Consider the following 17,786-nt stretch of genomic DNA (forward strand, 5'->3'; position numbering starts at 1 on the left):
CTTCACAGTGAGGGCGGAGGCCCTGCCCCGCCAGCTGCTCAGTACGTGCCGCGTAGCCCGTGCGAGCCAAGTGTGAGCCCGGGCGAGCGCCTGCGGAGCTAGCATTGGGTCCAGAGTGAGAGGGAGGTGGAGGAGCGGCGATCACGTGGTTTTAGGGACTGTCTAATAATTCCACGCCAGCATTGCCGGTGTTTCAGGGGCTGGGGACTGCTGCGTTCCCCACCAACTTTTTTCCCACGAACCACCCTCCCCAACCTACAAGCCCAGCTCCGCTTGAGGTAACTGCTGACGGGACTGTCCTATACAGCCCTACAAGACAGAGGCGCCTAGGGCTGAAAGCGGGGGCCTCAATAGGGAACCAGTGTTACACATTTTCCCTACCTTTGATGAAAATAAGAGCTAATTCTTAATGAGGCCTACCGGGTATCACGCAAAAACCCTGTGCTTACTATTATACTTTGGGTTGTTGCAAAGATTAAAGGAAATAAGCCGTGCAAAGCGCTTAAGAGCTTGGTATAAGTAAGTGCCCGTCAATGTTGGCTACTCTCATTTTTTTGCAGACTTGGGAACTGGGGCTCAGGGAGGCTAACAGCCAGTAGGCGGCACAGCTAGGATTTGAACCCAGGATTGTCTCCAACGCCGCTCAGTTATACCCGCCAAGGAGTCACAGAGACTTAGTGAAGTGCACACATTGCTTGCCTGGGTAAACTGAGGTCCAGCGGGAGAAAGCTTCCTCCTGTTGTAATCACTAACCCCAACTCTGTCTCCCTTGCCCGATTCATTCATTCTTTAATTAATTCATTCAACATCCTGTCCCCAAGAGGCTCAGTCTGGGGACATACTGATCCAGTTAGATGCGAGTGCTTCCTAGTTATACATGGCGACTGCTGAGAAGGGACTCCAGAGTCCAGGCACCCACCTTCCAGGGGCTCACGTTCACTCCTCTAGCCTCATTTAGAGCTCACATTAAGAGCACGGGATCTGGATCCACACTGTTTGGATTCAAATCACAACTTCACCACTTAGCAGCTGTGTGTTCTGGGAAAATGACCCACCTTCTCTGTGCCTCCATTTTCTCACCTGTAAAACGGGGTCCCAGGCTGGTGGGAGGGTTTCAGGTGTAAGCCATGGAGAGTCCTTTAGTGAACATCTAGACTGGCAATGAACTAAATAAATGGTGACTTATAATTAATCCTCGGAACCATCCTAGGGAGTGGACACTATTGTGTTCCCCATTTTATTTATTACATTAATTTTTTTTTTTAAGTAGAGACGAGGTCTCGCTATGTTGTCCAGGCTGTTCTCGAATCCTTGGGCTCAAGAGATCTTCCCGCCTCCGGCCTCCCAAAGTGCTGGGATCACAAGCGTGAGCCAACGGGCCCAGGCTGTGTCCCTCCCTCGTTTTTACAAATGAATAAAGAGATGCTGGATAAGCAGACTCTTGCCCGAGGTCACCAGCTTTGCAGTGTAGCATCCCCCGATTTGATCCCCTGTCTCTTTGGCTGCAAAACCTACACGCAGTCCTGGGAGCGGTTAGCGCCAACAGCTCAGAGAAAACGTGACGAAAACCAGTCTGTAAAACCCGAGCCTGGGAGAGGGGCTTCGGTGCGCGGGGGAATTTGCAGACGCTCCCTGCTGGCGGAGATTTCCTGACCTGTCCTTCAGCGCGGGACTTTCGGCGGGTCCCGGCCGGGCAGACCCGGGTGCCGGCGGCGGAGACTGCAGTGGAGCCAGTACCGGCTGCAGTGGCCGGGGCCGTGGCGGGAGAGTCATGTTACAGCCGCAGCCGCGGGGCGCAGAGCGCGATCTCTACCGGGACACGTGGGTGCGATACCTGGGTGAGCGCGGGGCGACGGGCGCGGCGACCCCACCACCACTGGGCTGGAGAAGCAGGGGTCGCCGGACGCCGGCCCGGGGCCTGGAGGAGGCGGGAGGATCTTAGTTCTCATTCTGCTTTTGGGCCGGAGACTGGGCTCAGACAGGGCTAGGGACTTGCCCAAGGTCACACTACCCTGGTGGGTCGCCCAGGGCGGAAGCTCCCATGGGGTGAGCGGGCTGCCCGCTCTGGCATGCACTCTGGCTGGCTGTGGAGTCGGGATCTCCACTCCCATTTCGGTCCAGACACGCACTGGCTTTGTCTGAACCTCAGTTTCCTCCTCCGCAAAAAAACAAAAACAAAACAAAAAACAAACCAGATACACACGAGGGCCTCTCTCATTGGGTGGTGGTTGCGAGGGTGGAATGGGATAAAGCGCAGAAAGGCCTGGCACTTGGCGAGCGTCCGGTCAGTGGCGCTGCCCTCGATCACTCTGCCCCTCTGGGTGCCTGTCCCCGCATTAGTGCAGTTACTCCTGGGACCAAGACCGGGAAATCTAACCAATAAGCAACGGTAACGGTGACTCTGTGCTCAGCCCGCCCTCAGTGGCCCGAGTCCTAGGTGGGCATCATGGCACCAGTTTACATCTCGGAAAGGGAGGCTCAGAGAGGTCAAGTAACTTGCCTAAGGTCACCCAGGGACTGCTTAGCTGGCTAGGATGAGAACCAGCCTGCTCCAGCGCCCCCTGGTGGAACAGTTCGTGGGCCCAGGAATTAAATGTTCCCTCCCCCAGGCTATGCCAATGAGGTGGGCGAGGCTTTCCGCTCTCTTGTGCCGGCGGCGGTGGTGTGGCTGAGCTATGGCGTGGCCAGCTCCTACGTGCTGGCGGATGCCATTGACAAAGGCAAGAAGGCTGGAGAGGTGAGTGTTAGCTTATTTTCCAACCCCCGAACCCAGCTCTCTTCTTGTGTGGTTCAGTCCACAGCCTTGCATGTGATAAAGTCCCTGTGGGACACTCCAGTCCCTACAACCTTGCCTAGTGCGGTCCATAGACAGTCCTGTTTGTAGGACAGTGTACCCCTGCCCCTACACTCCCACTCCCCGACCTGGATGTGGCAGACTGTACCCCACTCTTGGGTGTGGACAAGTCCACTGGCCACTTGCCCCTCCCGATCTAGCCTCATGCCCCTTGTCGCAGGATTTTCTGCCTCTGCCCCAGCTGGATTAAGTGTCTCTGCGCCCACCAGGTGCCCAGCCCTGAAGCAGGCCGCAGAGCCAGGGTGACCGTGGCTGTGGTGGACACCTTTGTATGGCAGGCTCTGGCCTCTGTGGCCATTCCGGGCTTCACCATCAACCGCGTGTGTGCCGCCTCTCTCTATGTCCTGGGCACTGCCACCCGCTGGCCCCTGGCTGTCCGCAAGTGGACCACCACCGTGCTTGGGCTGTTGACCATCCCCATCATTATCCACCCCATTGACAGGTGGGTACCTTCCTGGCCTCAGGGATCATCCACTCTCCAATGATGAGAGTGGATCATCCAGTCTCCAGGTAGAGCTAGACTCTGTGAAGTGTGGGTCATGCCCACTTTGCTGGAACAATAGCAGAAACAAGGCTGGCACTTGGCTCCTGGGGTAGAAAGGACAGCCTGTACCCTTGTCATATGGTCTGGCAGGCACTTTAGCAATAAAAGAAGAGGAGTGCATTGATGGTATGGGACACAGGACCAGTAAATTCCCAGAAAGAAAGTCTAGTGTTACAAAACAACCAGAGGGAAGCAGGAGCAGGTGCACCCTGGAGGGGATGCATTTTGGGAGGTATTGGTGACAGAAGCCTAACTCAAACTGAATGTTGGAATAAAATGGAGTAAAAGTCCAGGGTTGTGTTGCATTCAGGTATGGCTAGATCTAGGTACCCAAATGCTGTCATTAGGGGTCTGGGTCTCCCCATCCTGCTGCCTTTCTCCCCACCCCACCCTATTTCTTGCTGGCTTCACCTGCTTTCTCCTTGTGGGAGTAGAAATGGCCCTAGCAGCTCCCAAGTTCTATCCCACCAGCTTAGCCTCCCCCAGCAGAAGCTTTTAAATAGTAACAACAAAAATCCCAAGGAGGGGTGTCATTGGTCCATTCTGGACTGCATGCCCACCCTATGAGCCAGTTTCCTTTTGTTGATTGGCCAGGCTTGGGTCACGTGCTTGGTCTTAGAACTAGAGATGGGCTCAACCCAACCAGACCAATGTAAGAGTGAGAGGAGCAGTCTTTCTCCAGGAGAAGACAGCTGACCCTGAGGCCCTGAGCAAGTCTTTTACCCAGTGCCTCAGTTTCCTCCTGAATAAAGAAGAGGATGGCTTCTATTCTGGGAGTTTGATTCTAGCTTCCCCAGGTAGCCCAAGGTGGAAGGATCAGGATAAGGGTGGGTCTCTGGCTGGATGGCATTTGTATCCTGCATCTAAGCGCCCCTTTCCCTAACCCTGGCCTTCTGCCTTCTATTTCCTCATGAACACCCTTGGTCACCTGCTCACCACCCTCCCACTCCATACAGGTCGGTGGATTTCCTCCTGGACTCCAGCCTGCGCAAGCTCTACCCATCAGTGGGGAAGCCCAGCTCCTCCTGATCATACTCTGGTACCTGGCCTGTGCATTGGCCTCCTGCTTCATGTCAACCTCCCACTCCTGCCAGGGGATGTGGACGCCTGGCTCCCTGGGGTCCAAAGACCCTGGCACCTGGGTTGGTTTGAGCCGGACAGAAGCTTAGAGACAAAGGCTTCAAGAAGCAGTGGCTGCAGGGAGTCACAGATGGGCAGGACCTGAACTCTGTCAGCTTCCCTGGAATTCAAGATGCTGAGTGAAAGTGGACCCTGGGTGGGCCCAGCCCTGTCTTTTTCAGGAAAATTACATCCTCCCATGGAGGATGAGAGACTGAGGCTCAGGGAGGGCAAGGAATAGCCCAAGATCACTTGGCAAGCTGGGCACCCAGGACCCCCAGGTGCTTGACAGAGTCACCCCATGGTGGTATGGCTGAACAAGGAGCAGCAAACTCAGGGAGAAACTCAGGAGTGCAGTACCAGGGATACCTCAGGACAGATTCTCTGGCCAGGCCCTTCCCTGACCCAATAAATCCTGAAGAGGTTGTTATGTCTTCATTTCTGTTTGGGATGAGCAGGGATGTGGTGGTGGGGAGGAGGGATGGGTAGCAGTCTCCCTGCCCATTAGTGCTTCCCTGCAGGTGCCTGGCGTCCCACATTGGTGCTGCCAGCCTCCTTTGGAGTAGGCATTACCCTTTACTTACTTACTTTTAATAGAGTTGGGGGTCTCCCTATGTTGCCCAGGCTGGCCTTGAATGCCTGGTCTCAAGCAATCCTCCCGCCTCAGCACCCCAGACTGCTGGGATTATAGGAATGAGCCACTGCACTCAGCCTGGCATTGCCCTCTTTTTGCAAGCCTCCTAAAGCACCGACCCCTCTGGGAGGGGAGCCTATTGGGCAGATACCACCTGAGCCTGAAGGTGGCCAAGATGGTGGTGTCAGCCCCATATGAGGGTCACATGAGACCTCCTCATGAGGGGACTCAGCAGCCTGGAGAAGGAAGTGACCAGGTCACACTCAGAATCAGGGAATGGCCTGTTTTCCTTGTGGCTTCCCCTGAGCTGCTGGGCTCGAGAGTGCTAAAGGGGGCCATTCCTCTGATCCTGGGCCATCCCCTTCAACAGCTCAGAGAGGTAGAGAGGTGAGAGCACAGGGCTGAAGCAGACCTGGGCCCCTCTCAGCCCTGCCCCAAGCCCCAAATCAGCTCCCACCAAGACCCTGGCCCCATCCCTCGCAGCCCAGGTGCAGTCAGGTAGGCTGACCCTGCCCTGGTGGGACTCGCCTGCACCTGGGCTGGGACTTAAAGGGGCTGCAGGGCTGGGTGGGGGTGCTGCCAGCAAGACAGGATGGGGCTCCGGGGTAGTGACCCCTGCTGCTCTGGGGGTATCCATGGCTACAGGATGAGTCTGATGTGGGGTGAGCCTTGCTCTGCTACTCTTATTGTCCCACACTGGCAAGGTCCCCTTCCCAAGCCCCTATGGCCTCTGCCCAGTCACCTGTCACTCCCTCCCAGCTCCCTTAAAGGCTATAAGCCCTGCCTCATTCTCTAGCCCCCGACCCCCACCCCCCATTCCCTGTCTGAGCTGGCACTCACATCCTTCTCCAGCCCAGCATTTTCCCAGCTCATCTTCTCCCCGGCAGTCACAGCCCCATGCGGGGTACATTCACACCCGCATCCCTGTGGCATCTCCTGGCATCTACCACCAATTCCTTGCTCACTCACTCTCCACTTTCCACTCTGCAGGCTCTCCCTCAAGCTGGGAGCTGCGCAGGCCACAAGCAGGCTTTGTGCTCACGGGCCTAAGCGCCCAGCCTTGTCCTCCTCCCCATCACCTGCCCTCCTGTGCCTCTATGCCTTTCCTCACAACACACTGTTCCTCAGCTGCAAATCCTTTTCCTCTTGGCCAGCTGTGAGCACCCTTCAGAACCAGCTCCAGTGCCCCTTCCGTTGTTGCCCCTTACTATGCCTTACTGTGGGCCACCTCTGCCCTTGACTGCCCCATTGATGGTACCTTGTAAGGAAATACTGGGGTGCAAGTTTGCAGATGCCTGGCACATAGTAGGTGCTCACAGAAGGGGCTTTCAGGCACTCCCAGGCCAGGCTGATAGGGATGAGGTCGGTGGACATCCTGTCTGTAGGGGGAAACACCACCATCTCCACAACCCCCCAACATTTTACCCTGCTCCATTATTATTATTATTATTATTATTATTATTATTATTTTGAGACTGAGTCTCGCTCTGTCACCCAGGCTGGAGTGCAGTGGCACAAACTTGTCTTACTGCAACCTCCGCCTCCCGGATTCAAGCAATTCTCCTGCCTCAGTGTCCCAAGTAGCTGGGACCAGAGGTGCATGCCACCATGTCCAGCTAATTTTTGTATTTTTAGTAGAGACGGGGTTTCACCATGTTGGCCAGGCTGGTCTTAAACTCCTGACCTCAAGTGATCTGCCCACCTTAGCCTCCCAAAGTGCGGGGATTGCAAGCGTGAGCCACTGTGCCCGGCTCCCTGCTCCATTCTGGAGACGCAGGGAATTAACTGAAGGTGGGGGATGCTGGGGGAGGTTTTTGGGCACCCTCTGCTGGCCATGTTCTCGCTAAGTCTGGTTCTCCGCCTGAGCTAGCCTGGGCTGGACTCCCAGGAGACAGCCTCCTGCAGGAATGTAATCAGACAGACGTCCTCCTGGCAGTGAGGAAGGAGCCCCAGGTGGATGCTTGCCACCTGTGCCTTGGCACCTGCCTGCCCTCCCCGGTCCCTGTCATGCCTGGCTATGAGGTCTTCACTGCCCCATTCAAAGCTTATGGCTTCCTCCAACTGGTGAGGGGGCTGTTGGAGGCTCATGAGGACAAGGCTGCCAAGAGCCAGGGAGTACCCGGGAGATTCGGGGGAGAAGAGCTGGGGTGTCCGGGCTGGAGAAAAGGGTAGAATCAGATCATACTGATTTGCAAGTCACAGCGTCTCTGAATGTGAGTTTTTCTCTCAAAGATGCAGAGCCCTGTATCACTGCGGAATTCAGTAGCTAAGGATTTGATGCAGATTTGCCATTTAGCATCTGTGTGTTTGCACGTGCCCTTTACGTGCATTTGTCTTTTGCATCCTTAACAGCCCCGCGAGGAGATAAAACCATCATTCCCATATTCCACATGAAGGCACTGAGGCTCACAGAAGGGAAGACCCCACCATCTGGTCTACCACCAGATGCAACTCAGCACATCATTCTTCAAAGCAGAATTGGCATTTTTTTTTTTTTTTTTTTTCCTTGAGACAGGGTCTCGCTCTGTTGCCCAGGCTGGAGTGCAGCAGTGCAATTATGGCTTACTATAGTCTTCACCTCTCAGGCTCAAGCGATTCTCCCATCTCAGCCTCCCAAGTAGCTGGGACCACAGGCGTGCACCTGGATAATTTTTTGATTTTTTTTTTTTTTCGCAGAGACTAGATCTCGCTATGTTGCCTAGGCTGGTCTCCAGCTCCTGGGCTCAAGCGATCCTCCCACCTTGGCCTTCCAAAGTGCTGGGATTACAGATGTGAGCCACCAAGCCCTGCCAGAATAGGCATTTAAGCAAGACAGGGACCTTGAGTGAGGGCCTAGCAGCAAATTGAGGCCCAGACAGGGCAAGTGACTTCAAGACCACTCAGTGAGGTGGGGGCCCAAGCTGGGAGTATACCTTTCCTGCCTTTTCCCACCAACCTAAGGAGCAAGTATTCTTGCAGATCTCAGGAAAGATAGTGGAATTATTTGCTCACCTGGTCTATGCAGCACCACCCAGTTCAGAGCAGCCCTGCAGTGCTGCCTCCCGCCATCGGGTCAGCTGTGTGGTCAAGGCATGAGCACTGCCTAGCGCCCCTAAGCCTGTCTAGGGCCCTGCCACCTGGAGGTTTGCAGGAAGAGGGAATGGTAGGTTGCGTGGGGGCTGCCCCTCCAGAAAGGGGGCACCAGGTGCTGACCTCCTGGCCCCCCCCTTGGTGTGAGCCTGGGACAGGGCTGGAAATGCTCACCTGGGGGTTGGAATTTGGAATTCCTGGCCCTTTCCCTCCTGTTCTTCCTCCTGCATGGGCTGCCCTGGGGGACTTGGCATGGGCCTTTAGTGTTTATTTTCTGGGCCCCCTCACATGCCAGAGTTGCAACAGTCGCCCGCTTATTTCCCTGCCAGCCTAGGAGCTCCCACGTTGCATCCCACCTTGGTCACTGATTCTCTGGCTGGATTTGGAGATCTGGACTTCAGCATGAGACTTTGGCCTGGTTCTTTGCTTCCTACAGGTGGGGGACATTGGCTGGGCTGAAGTATGTCCCAAGAGGAAGGGCTTCTAGCTCAGGGACTCCTGTGCCTCCAGTTCTGGGCCAGGTTACCCCTGGAGAAATCAGGAAGTGAGGGAGGACCAGTAACAGAGTGTGAGGGCACTGGGCTTCAGGCCACCTGGCCCTAGCTTTTCCTGCTTTCCCTCTTGCTGTGTGGCCTCAGGCAAACCCTTCAGCATCTCTGGGTCTCGTGTCTTCCCCATCTTGGTTTCATTCCAGCCCAGGGTGGGGCCATACTGGAGGATCCAGACCCCACCAACACCAGCACCATTTTCCTGGGCTCTGAGCTCCACATGGAGTTTGCTGTGGTTGGCAGCTCCCATTAGCCTTTACAGGTGTATGTGGACGAGTGTGTGATCAGCCCCAGCCAGGATATGGAAGTGGCTCCTGCACACTACAGCCTTGTCAGGAATCATGGGTACTGAACCTGGAGGAGGAGGATAGGGTAGGATGGGTACAATTCAGTGGATGATATCTCTGGGGAGGCTGGGACAGGGGCTGAGAGCCTTCCAGGGCTGGAAGGCACAGATGCCCAGACGGTGCTCCCTGGGCGTTCTTGAGTAGTCCTTTCTAGGCCAGGGGAGCAAGAATGCTTTACTGGCCCTTTCACCTCTGGAACCTCTGTTTGACCTTCTGTAAAATGGGAATAGTGCCAGAATCTTCAAAGCCTACTGTGTAGATTGAATGGGGTGATGCTTAGCTCAGTGCTTGGCATGCAGAATTCTCAACAAATGATGGTGTATGGTGGTGTTGGGGCTAGGACCAGACCCTAGTTCAGGGGTCTGGCCCTGCTGACCTTCCAACCTGGGCCTTCCAGGTGCCTGGTGAACGGCAAGAACATCCACTCTCACTTCGTGCCCCAAGAGGTCCCCAAGAGACTGGAGCTCTCCTTCCAGGCCTTCAGCTTTACTGGTCAACTCCTGCTGATGTGAGTGGAAACAGATGACCCCCTCCCCACTCTGCCACCCGTAATTTCCAAAGATTCCTCAGCTTGGGTCTCTGTTCTTACAGGTATATGTCAATCGCAAGCTGCTGCTCTGGAATCTAAAGGTCTCATCTGATGCTACCAAGAAGGCCTGTTCCTTCCACAGGGGCACAAACAGGTGAGTCATGTTCACCAAAGGTGTACTGCATGCCCTACCCTGTAACTGGCATTTGATGTACATGACCTCACTTAACTGTGTGGGAGGTGAGGAAACTGAGGCTCAAAATAGCTCAGATTGAATTTCTGCAATAGTTCCCCATGCTTGGCTGGACCACCAGCCCAACTGCTTTGGCCTAGAGTGGGCAGTGTGAGGTATACTGGGAATGGAGACTTTGGACTGTGACCTAGACCCAGGTTCAAATCCCAGCTCCAGCTCTTGCTGGTTGTGACATCATGGGCAAGTCACTGACCTTTTGTTAGCCCCTGTTTCTTTGCTTGTTAAATGCAGGTCTGGTCCATGCCACCCCTAGCTCCCATCTCTGGTGCACTGACCACCTCCATCCCTCACCTCTAGGTAAGAACTTCTGGATGCCTCCCTGGGAGTATGTGTGACAGTTGTGAGGTTACCTGCCTGGCCCCCTGGTTACCCTCTCAAAGGTCTTTGGCAGGTAGGAGGCCCCTGATTTGGGTGTGGAGGGTGGAGGTAGGCTCTGAGGCAAGGGAGGCAGCTGGCCCAGGGAATCAGTCACAGCCTTGCATGAACAGGCTTATAGAAGACATCATCTTGCTACTAAAGACCTCTGAGGAAACTGACACTGGCCTGGACCACAAAGACCCACTCGAGGTGCCCATTGATCAGAACCAAGGAGAGTCCTGGCTTCTGGACCCTGTCTGGAGAGGCTCCTACTGTGTGGGACCTTGGGCAAATCCTTTCCCTTTCTGGGCCTTGGTTTCCCCAAGTGCAAAATGAGAGCATTAGATTGGTCTGCCACTTTTGAGCCTCTCATGTAATCTTCATTAAGTAGATATCTGGAGACCCCTTCATCTCCACCCACATAACCCTTGATATATGCCCTTCTGAGAGTTTCATAGAGGAGAGAGAAGGCTTGTAGTCACTCATATCATAGTATAAACAACATGTTATCTTTTCTCTCCTTGGAAAAAAATAGCTTCATATTCTCTCAACTTTCAGCATCAGTAAGCAAATAGTAGAAGGTCAGAAGTTTATAGCTGTGTATGTTGGGAGTGTGAGGGGATGTTGTGTTGTGTCTTAAAACTGTCTTTGATGTCTTTGGCTTCTAGATTCCAATCAGGCCTCTGAGAAGGCTTCCAATCAGGTGACAGAGAAGGCTTCCAATCAGGTGACAGAGAAGGCTGACTTGTCCTCTGAACTGAGTCAGGCTTCTGACTCTAGGGGGCCTGGAGACGAGCGAGGGAGCCCTCTCTTGTAGCCTGGGCTCTTCTCCAGGTCCCCTTCACAGTGAGAGACACTGGAGCGCCACATCCAGGGGTCTTTGGCAGTCCCTGTAGAATCAGGCTCTGGCTTCCTCCTTCTCCCTTCCCCCTCCTCCCTGGGCCCTCATTTGTGGCCTGCCAGGGCAGAGCCTGAAACCTCAGGCAATCTGGCTGTAAGCTTGCTTACCTCATGACCTTGGAAGCCACTTACCCCTTTGAGCCTCCTTATCCAGAAGAACAGTAACTGCTGCCCACTGGATATTGTTAATAAATGCTGCCTTTGTTGCCTGCCTGCCAAAGGAGGGGCCAGGGCTTCCATTTTTCTGTTTAATCCTCCCAATAATCCCATGCAGTAGACACAATCAGGTCCCATTCTATAGATGGGGAAACTGAGGCTTGAGGTCACATAGGCACCAGTCGAGGCCGGTATCCCTGCACCCTCTCCCATGTGAACAACATGGTTCTGGGTAATGGGGGCTGTTATCCTGTCTCCTCCCTGCTCCTGCTGGTGCACTTCCTGCCTCTACTGGTGCACTTTCTGCCGCTACTGGTATATTTGCTGCCTCTGCTGGGGCGCCTCCTGCCTCTGCTGGTGTATCTCCTGCCCCTGCTGGTGCACTTTCTGCCCCCGCTGATGCACTTCCTGCCTCTGCTGGTGCACTTCCTGGCTCTGCTGGTGCACTTCCTGCCCTTGCTGGTGTATTTCCTGCCCCTGCTGGTGTACTTCCTTCCCCTGCTGGTGCACTTCCTGCCTCTGCTGGTGCACTTCTTGCCTCTCCAGGCCCTACCTAGCCTCTCCCTCTTATATATGGAAGTCTTCCCAGCTCACTGACACTGGTAACAGGGACTCTGCTCTTGGTGTTGCTGTCTGCCCTGGGGATGGGCATCTGTGTCTTTCGTTACTACTGCTGGCTCAGGGCCCAGAGCTTTGAAGCATGTCCAGATGCAGGTCCAGGTACCGGAGTCTAAGGAGCCCCCACACCCACCAGGATTTTCCAATAAAGAGATGTTCACCAATGAGTTTACCTCTCTGGTTTTCCTGAGGAAGGGCTGGGAACATGAGGTCCCCAGAACAGGGGCCACTGTTGGGGATACTGTCTTAGGCATGGCAGGACTCAGGCAGAGGTGTGAAGGGGTGGAAAGAAGTGCATTTTTCCTCCAAACCTGTGGCTGCCTTGGGTAGGCTGGGCTCAGAGCACTCCTGCCTTTGCCCCTTAATGTTTGAGAAGCCCAGCAGCCCCCTAGGGCGGAGGTTGAGCCTCTTGAGGATGACAGAGAGGAGGGCCCATTGGAGGTTTACTTTGCACATCCTTTTGCCTGTAGACCAGTGAGTGGCATGTCACAGCTGGCTGGTAGGGATGACAGCCAATTGTTAGCTTTTCAGGAATTTTATGAGTTCGTTGTTAGACACAGCCATTATTAAAAATTAAATAATGTAGGCTGGTGTGGTGGCTCATGCCTGTGATTATAACACTTTGGGAGGCCGAGGCAGGTGATCTGCTTGAGCCCAGGAGTTCGAGACCAGCCTGGGCAACATGGTGAAACCCTGTCTCTACAAAAAATATAAAAATTAGCTGGATGTGGTGGTGCACGCCTGTAGTCCCAGCTACTCAGGAGGTTGAGATGGGAGGATCGCTTATGCCCAGGAGTTTGAGGCTGCAGTGAGCCGTAATCATGCCACTGCATTCCAGCATGGGCGGCAGAGTGAGACCCTGTCTCAAAAAAAATAAATAAATAAACAATATAAAAAGATCAAATGATATAAACTTAGATTTAAATACATTGTACTAAAAACAAAGTAAATGCTCAAAACTTGTTGCCTCGTAATCATTTTACTACACCTTACTATCATCTATGCTCTTAGGAGCTTATTTACATCTATTCTGTTTGGTGGAAAGACCACATTATCGTGTGCTGCTGTGTATCGCTTTATGTGGGACGCTTGAAATAGGCCATGGTGGACACATTTATACCATGGAAATTGACAAGGCAGGGTCTCCATACCTGGAAAGGCCTGTGGTTTACCACCATTCTTCTGACCCTCTTGCTAACCTACAGGGTAGGTAGTGTAAACCAAAAGTATCTGAGACAGGTCTCAATCAATTTAGAAAGTTTATTTTTCCAAGGTTAAGGACGCACCTGTGACAGCCTCACCCTGATGCCATGTGCCCAAGATGGTTGGGGCACAGCTTGGTTTTATACATTTTAGGGAGACATGAGACATCGATCAATGTGTGTAAAATGTACATGGGTTTGGTCTGGAAAGGCAGGACAACTTGAAGTGGGGCGGGGGCTTCCAGGTCACGAGTAGATAAGAGATAAAAAGCTGTGTTCTTTTGGGTCCTTATCAGCCTTTCACTGAATACACAATTTACATGTGAGCAGGGGGGGCGAGGGGGATAGAGGAATAGTCACTTATGCTTTAGTCTGGCCCAGTGAAGCTGCATTTTTACATAAACAATAGGGCAGAGGAAGCAATCAGGTATGCATTTGTCTCAGGTGAGCAGAGGGATGACTTTGAGTTCTGTCCTTTGTCCCGCACCTGTGAAGATCAGCTATTCATTTACATTGCCAGGGTGAAATCCAACAGAACTGTTTTAGGGTAAAAATCTTGAGGCCCACAAGGAATTTCCTTGTGGGCAAAATGTGCATGAGGTATGTAGCTTTTTAATCCTTGTAGCTACCTTATTTAGGAATAAAATGGGAGGCAGGTTTGCCTGATGCAGTTCCCAGCTTGTCTTTTCCCTTTGGCTTAGTGATTTTGGGGTCCCCAGATTTATTTTCCTTTCACAGTAGATAACACTGCTCCCCATTCCAGACTTACATTCTAAGAATCAGAGAGGGCAAGTGCCCCGGCAAAGGCCTCCCAGCATATATGGTCACAGGTAAGACTCAAGCCTGGTCTGTTATTCCCTCCCCAAAACTGCCTGGTAGGGAGAAGGGAAAGCCAGCCTCAGCTGTGACTGACTCCTGGCTATCTGGAGCTCTCCCTCCAGATTTCTTTCTACCTCTCTTGCTGTCACCCCAGTGCTAAGAGCTTGGGCTCAGGCCCTCCTCTCTCTGCCCTGGCTGCTCCCGCTCATTCTTGTAGCTTCTGTCCCCAGTACTCCGGCACCACATCTCCTATCTGTCCCCTCTAGACATATATCATGGTAGCAGCCTCTAGCTTGTTCCTCTCCAAATGTTCCCTCTGGCCAACCACTTCTTAAAATGTTCAGAACACAGTCCAGACCCTCACAGTGACTCTCAGGGCCCTTGGTGATCTGGATAACGCCCCTATCATACACACCCTTCTCACTGCCCCACCCCAAATCTTCATTTCAGCCATTCTGTCCTTTTTTGGGTCCTTAGATCTGGTGTTTCTCCTACCCGGGCTTTCTCATATACTGTTCCCTCCTATTGGGACACTCCCTTCCACGCCTTTCCCCCAGCCCGTCCTGCAGGTTCACCAGCCCTACCCTGATTGCAGCCCCCTCCTCCCTCAGTTCCCACTCCCCAACCCAAGGTGACCTCTGACCCCCTCTAACTGGCTTGGGAAGCTCCTCTTGTAACTGCCCAGTGGGTTATCAAGACAGGGGAATTGCAGTGGAGAAAGAGTTTAATTTACGCAGAACTGGCTGAACAGGAGACCGGAGTTGTTTTTTGTTTGTTTGTTTTGGTTTTTCTTTTGAGATGAAGTCTCGCTCTGTCACCCAGGCTGGAGTGCAGTGGCGTGATCTCGGCTCACTGCAACCTCCTCCTCCCAGGTTCAACCCATTCTCCTGTCTCAACCTCCTAAGTAGCTGGGACTACAGGCATGTGCCACCAGGCCTGGCTAATTTTTGTATTTTTAGTAGAAACGGGGTTTCACCATGTTGGCCAGGGTGGTCTTGAACTCCTGACCTCAGGTGATGCTCCTGTCTTGACCTCTCGAAGTGCTGGGATTACAAGCAGGAGCCACTGAGACTGCAGTTTTTTAATTATTCAAATTAGTCTCTTGGAGCATTTAGGGGCTAGGGTTTTTCAAAGGTAGTTTAGGGGAAGGGTGGCAGGGGTGGCTAGACAATGGGGCCTGCTGCTGACTGGTTGGGGTGCAATGATGGGGTGTGGGAAATGATCCTGCATGCTGAGTCACTTCTGGGTGAGGCCACAGGAGCAGTTGGCAGGTCCAGGTGGAACCATAGGTGTCAGACATACAAAAAGCCTGAAAAGATACCTCAAAAAAGTCCAGGCACGATGGCTCACACATACATGGTGCTGTAATCCCAGCACTTTGGGAAGCCGAGGTGGGTGGATCACCTGGGGTCAGGAGTTTGAGACCGGCCTGGCCAACATGGTGAAACCCCTGTCTCTACTAAAAATACAAAAACTAGCTGGGCGTGGTGATGGGCACCTGTAATCCCAGCTACTCGGGCGGCTGAGGCAGAAGAATTGCTTGAACCCAGGAGCTGGAGGTTGCAGTGAGCCAAGATCATACCATGGAACTCCAGCCTGAGCGACAAGAGAGAAACTCTGTCTCAAAAAAAAAAAAAAAAAAAAAAAAAAGATACCTCAAAAAGCCGATCTTCATGAAGGGCCAGGGGTCCCACAGGCGAGTGGAGCCCCAGCAGCCCCCTTAGCCCTGCGTGCCCATGTACTGGTCTTCTCCCTGGATCTATACTCGGTGTTCAAGGGGTTGCAGTGAGACGGAGCTTGGCCCATGGAGCTGTGCCTGGCTTTGCTGCTCCACAAGGGCACCGTGGCTGTCAGCCTGTCCCTGCAGCTGCTGCAGAGCCACTTGGGGTTACAGGTGGTGGCTGGCTGTGGGATCCACTTCTCGTGCATGACGCTTCTAGGCATCCGGCTGGGTGCGGCTCTGGCAGTTAGCAGGGCCTCTGCATCAGCTGGCCCAGTCTGTGCTAGAGGGCATGGTGGCTGGCACCTTCCTCTATACCACCTTTCTGGAAATCTTGCCCAGGAGCTGGCGACTTCTGAGCAAAGGATCCTCAAGGTCATTCTGCTCCTAGAAGGCTGTGCCCTGCTCACTGGCCTGCTCTTCATCCAAATCTAGGGGGCTTCGAAAGAGAGGCCCCTGTTCTCCCTCCCTGCCCCAGTGTGTGGGGAAAAGGAAGGAATGGGAAGGGAGGTTCTGAGGACCAAAGCTTTCTCTAGGAGCTAAGGATGGAGCCTTTGGCACTATCTGACCCATGAGAGGGAAGTGGGCAGGCAAGAGAGACTGGTCTCAGCCCCAAGGAACAAGAGATGGTTGAGTCACTAGAGACATGATCGAGGACATTAGTGTTACTAGAAAGGGGTCCCAATCCAGACCCCAAGAGAGGGTTCTTGGTTCTTACACAAGAAATAATTTGAGGTGAGTCCATAAAGTGAAAGCAAGTTTATTAAGAAAGTAAAGGAAGGCCAGACGCGGTGGCTCACACCTGTAATCCCAGCACTTTGGGAGGCCAAGGCGGGCAGATCAAAAGGTCAGGAGATCAAGATCAGCCTGGCTGACACGGTGAAACCCCGTCTCTACTAAAAATACAAAAATACAAAAATACAAAAATGCGTGGTGGCGCATACCTGTAATCCCAGCTACTCGGGAGGCTGAGGCAGGAGAATCGCTTGAACCCGGGAGGCGGAGGTTGCAGTGAACCAAGATTGTGCCACTGCACTCCAGCCTGGGTGACAGAGTGAGACTCCGTCTCAAAAAAAAATAAGGAAGTAAAAGAATTAAAGAATACTCCATAGACAGAGCAGCAGCATGGGCTGCTTGACTGAGTATACTTATAGTTATTTCTTGATCATGTAACTGCCCAGCGGGTTCTCCTTGCCCACTGCCTAGACAGAGCCGATTGATCAAGATGGGAATTGCAATAGAGAAACAGTAATTCACACAGAGCCTGCTGTGCGGGAGACTGGAGTTTTATCATTGCTCAAATCAGTCTCCCCGAGCATTAGGGGATCAGAGTTTTTAAGGATAATTTGGTGAGTAGGGGGCCACCAGTGAATCAGGAGTGCTGATTAGTTGGGTTGGAGATGAAATCATAGGGAGTGGAAGCTGTCCTCTTGTGCTGAGTCAGTTCCCAGGTGGGGGCCACAAGGTCAGATGAGCCAATTTATTGATCTGTGTGATGCCAGCTGATCCATCAAGTGTAGGGTCTGCAAAATATCTCAAGCACTGATCTTAGGCTTTACAATAGTGATGTTACCCCCAGGAGCAATTTGGGGAGGGTCAGAATCTTGTAGCCTCCAGCTGCACGACTCCTAAACCACAATTTATAATCTTTTGGGTAATTTGTTAGTCCTACGAAGGCAGTCTAGTCTCCAGGCAAGAAGGAGGTTTGTTCTGGGAAAGGGCTGTTATCATCTTTGTTTTAAACTATAAACTATAAACTAAGTTCCTTCCAAAGTTAGTTCAGCCTATGCCCAGGAATGAACAAGGACAACTTGGAGGTTAGAAGCAAGATGAGAATGGGTGTGGTGGAGCTCCTGTAATCCCAGCATTAAGGGAGGCCGAGGTGGGCAGATCACTTGAGGTTGAGGTCAGCAGCTCGAGACCAGCCTGGCCAACATGATGAAACCCCGTCTCTACTAAAAATACAACAATTAGCTGGGCATGATGGTGGGCATCTGTAATCCCAGCTACTTGGGAGTCTGAGGCAGAAGAATCACTTGAACCCAGGAGGCAGAGGCTGCAGTGAGCAGAGATTGTGCCACTGTACTCCTGCCAGGGCAACAGAGCAAGAGTCGATC

General features: G+C 53.0%; 1 protein-coding gene, 1 long non-coding RNA gene and 1 pseudogene across 5 annotated transcripts; all 3 read left to right on the forward strand.

Annotated features, from left to right (window-relative positions):
• The first annotated feature begins 1,401 nt into the window (after positions 1 to 1,401).
• MTFP1 (mitochondrial fission process 1) lies at positions 1,402 to 4,943 on the forward strand. 4 transcript variants are annotated; one of them, XM_054470315.2, is made up of 4 exons: positions 1,417 to 1,838; positions 2,610 to 2,737; positions 3,133 to 3,296; positions 4,355 to 4,943. In XM_054470315.2, the coding sequence occupies exons 1-4, from the start codon at positions 1,772 to 1,774 to the stop codon at positions 4,425 to 4,427; spliced, it is 432 nt and encodes a 143-aa protein (XP_054326290.2). In that variant the 5' UTR covers positions 1,417 to 1,771; the 3' UTR covers positions 4,428 to 4,943. The 4 variants fall into 4 exon arrangements, with proteins under 4 accessions (XP_054326292.2, XP_054326290.2, XP_054326289.2 ...); XM_054470314.2 differs by having other exon boundaries at positions 1,437 to 1,838; positions 3,064 to 3,296; XM_054470317.2 differs by lacking the exon at positions 3,133 to 3,296 and having other exon boundaries at positions 1,402 to 1,838.
• A 4,569-nt stretch (positions 4,944 to 9,512) lies between these two features.
• On the forward strand, positions 9,513 to 12,090 carry LOC134739326 (uncharacterized). The gene is made up of 3 exons (XR_010125942.1): positions 9,513 to 9,623; positions 9,707 to 9,798; positions 10,923 to 12,090. It is a non-coding gene; the product is annotated as an uncharacterized LOC134739326 (long non-coding RNA).
• Positions 12,091 to 15,609: 3,519 nt separating this feature from the next.
• On the forward strand, positions 15,610 to 16,104 carry LOC129023156 (zinc transporter ZIP1-like; annotated as a pseudogene).
• The last annotated feature ends 1,682 nt before the right edge of the window (positions 16,105 to 17,786 follow it).

The sequence above is a fragment of the Pongo pygmaeus genome, chromosome 23 (genome assembly GCF_028885625.2).
Source record: "Pongo pygmaeus isolate AG05252 chromosome 23, NHGRI_mPonPyg2-v2.0_pri, whole genome shotgun sequence".
Classification (NCBI taxonomy): Eukaryota; Metazoa; Chordata; class Mammalia; order Primates; family Hominidae; genus Pongo; species Pongo pygmaeus.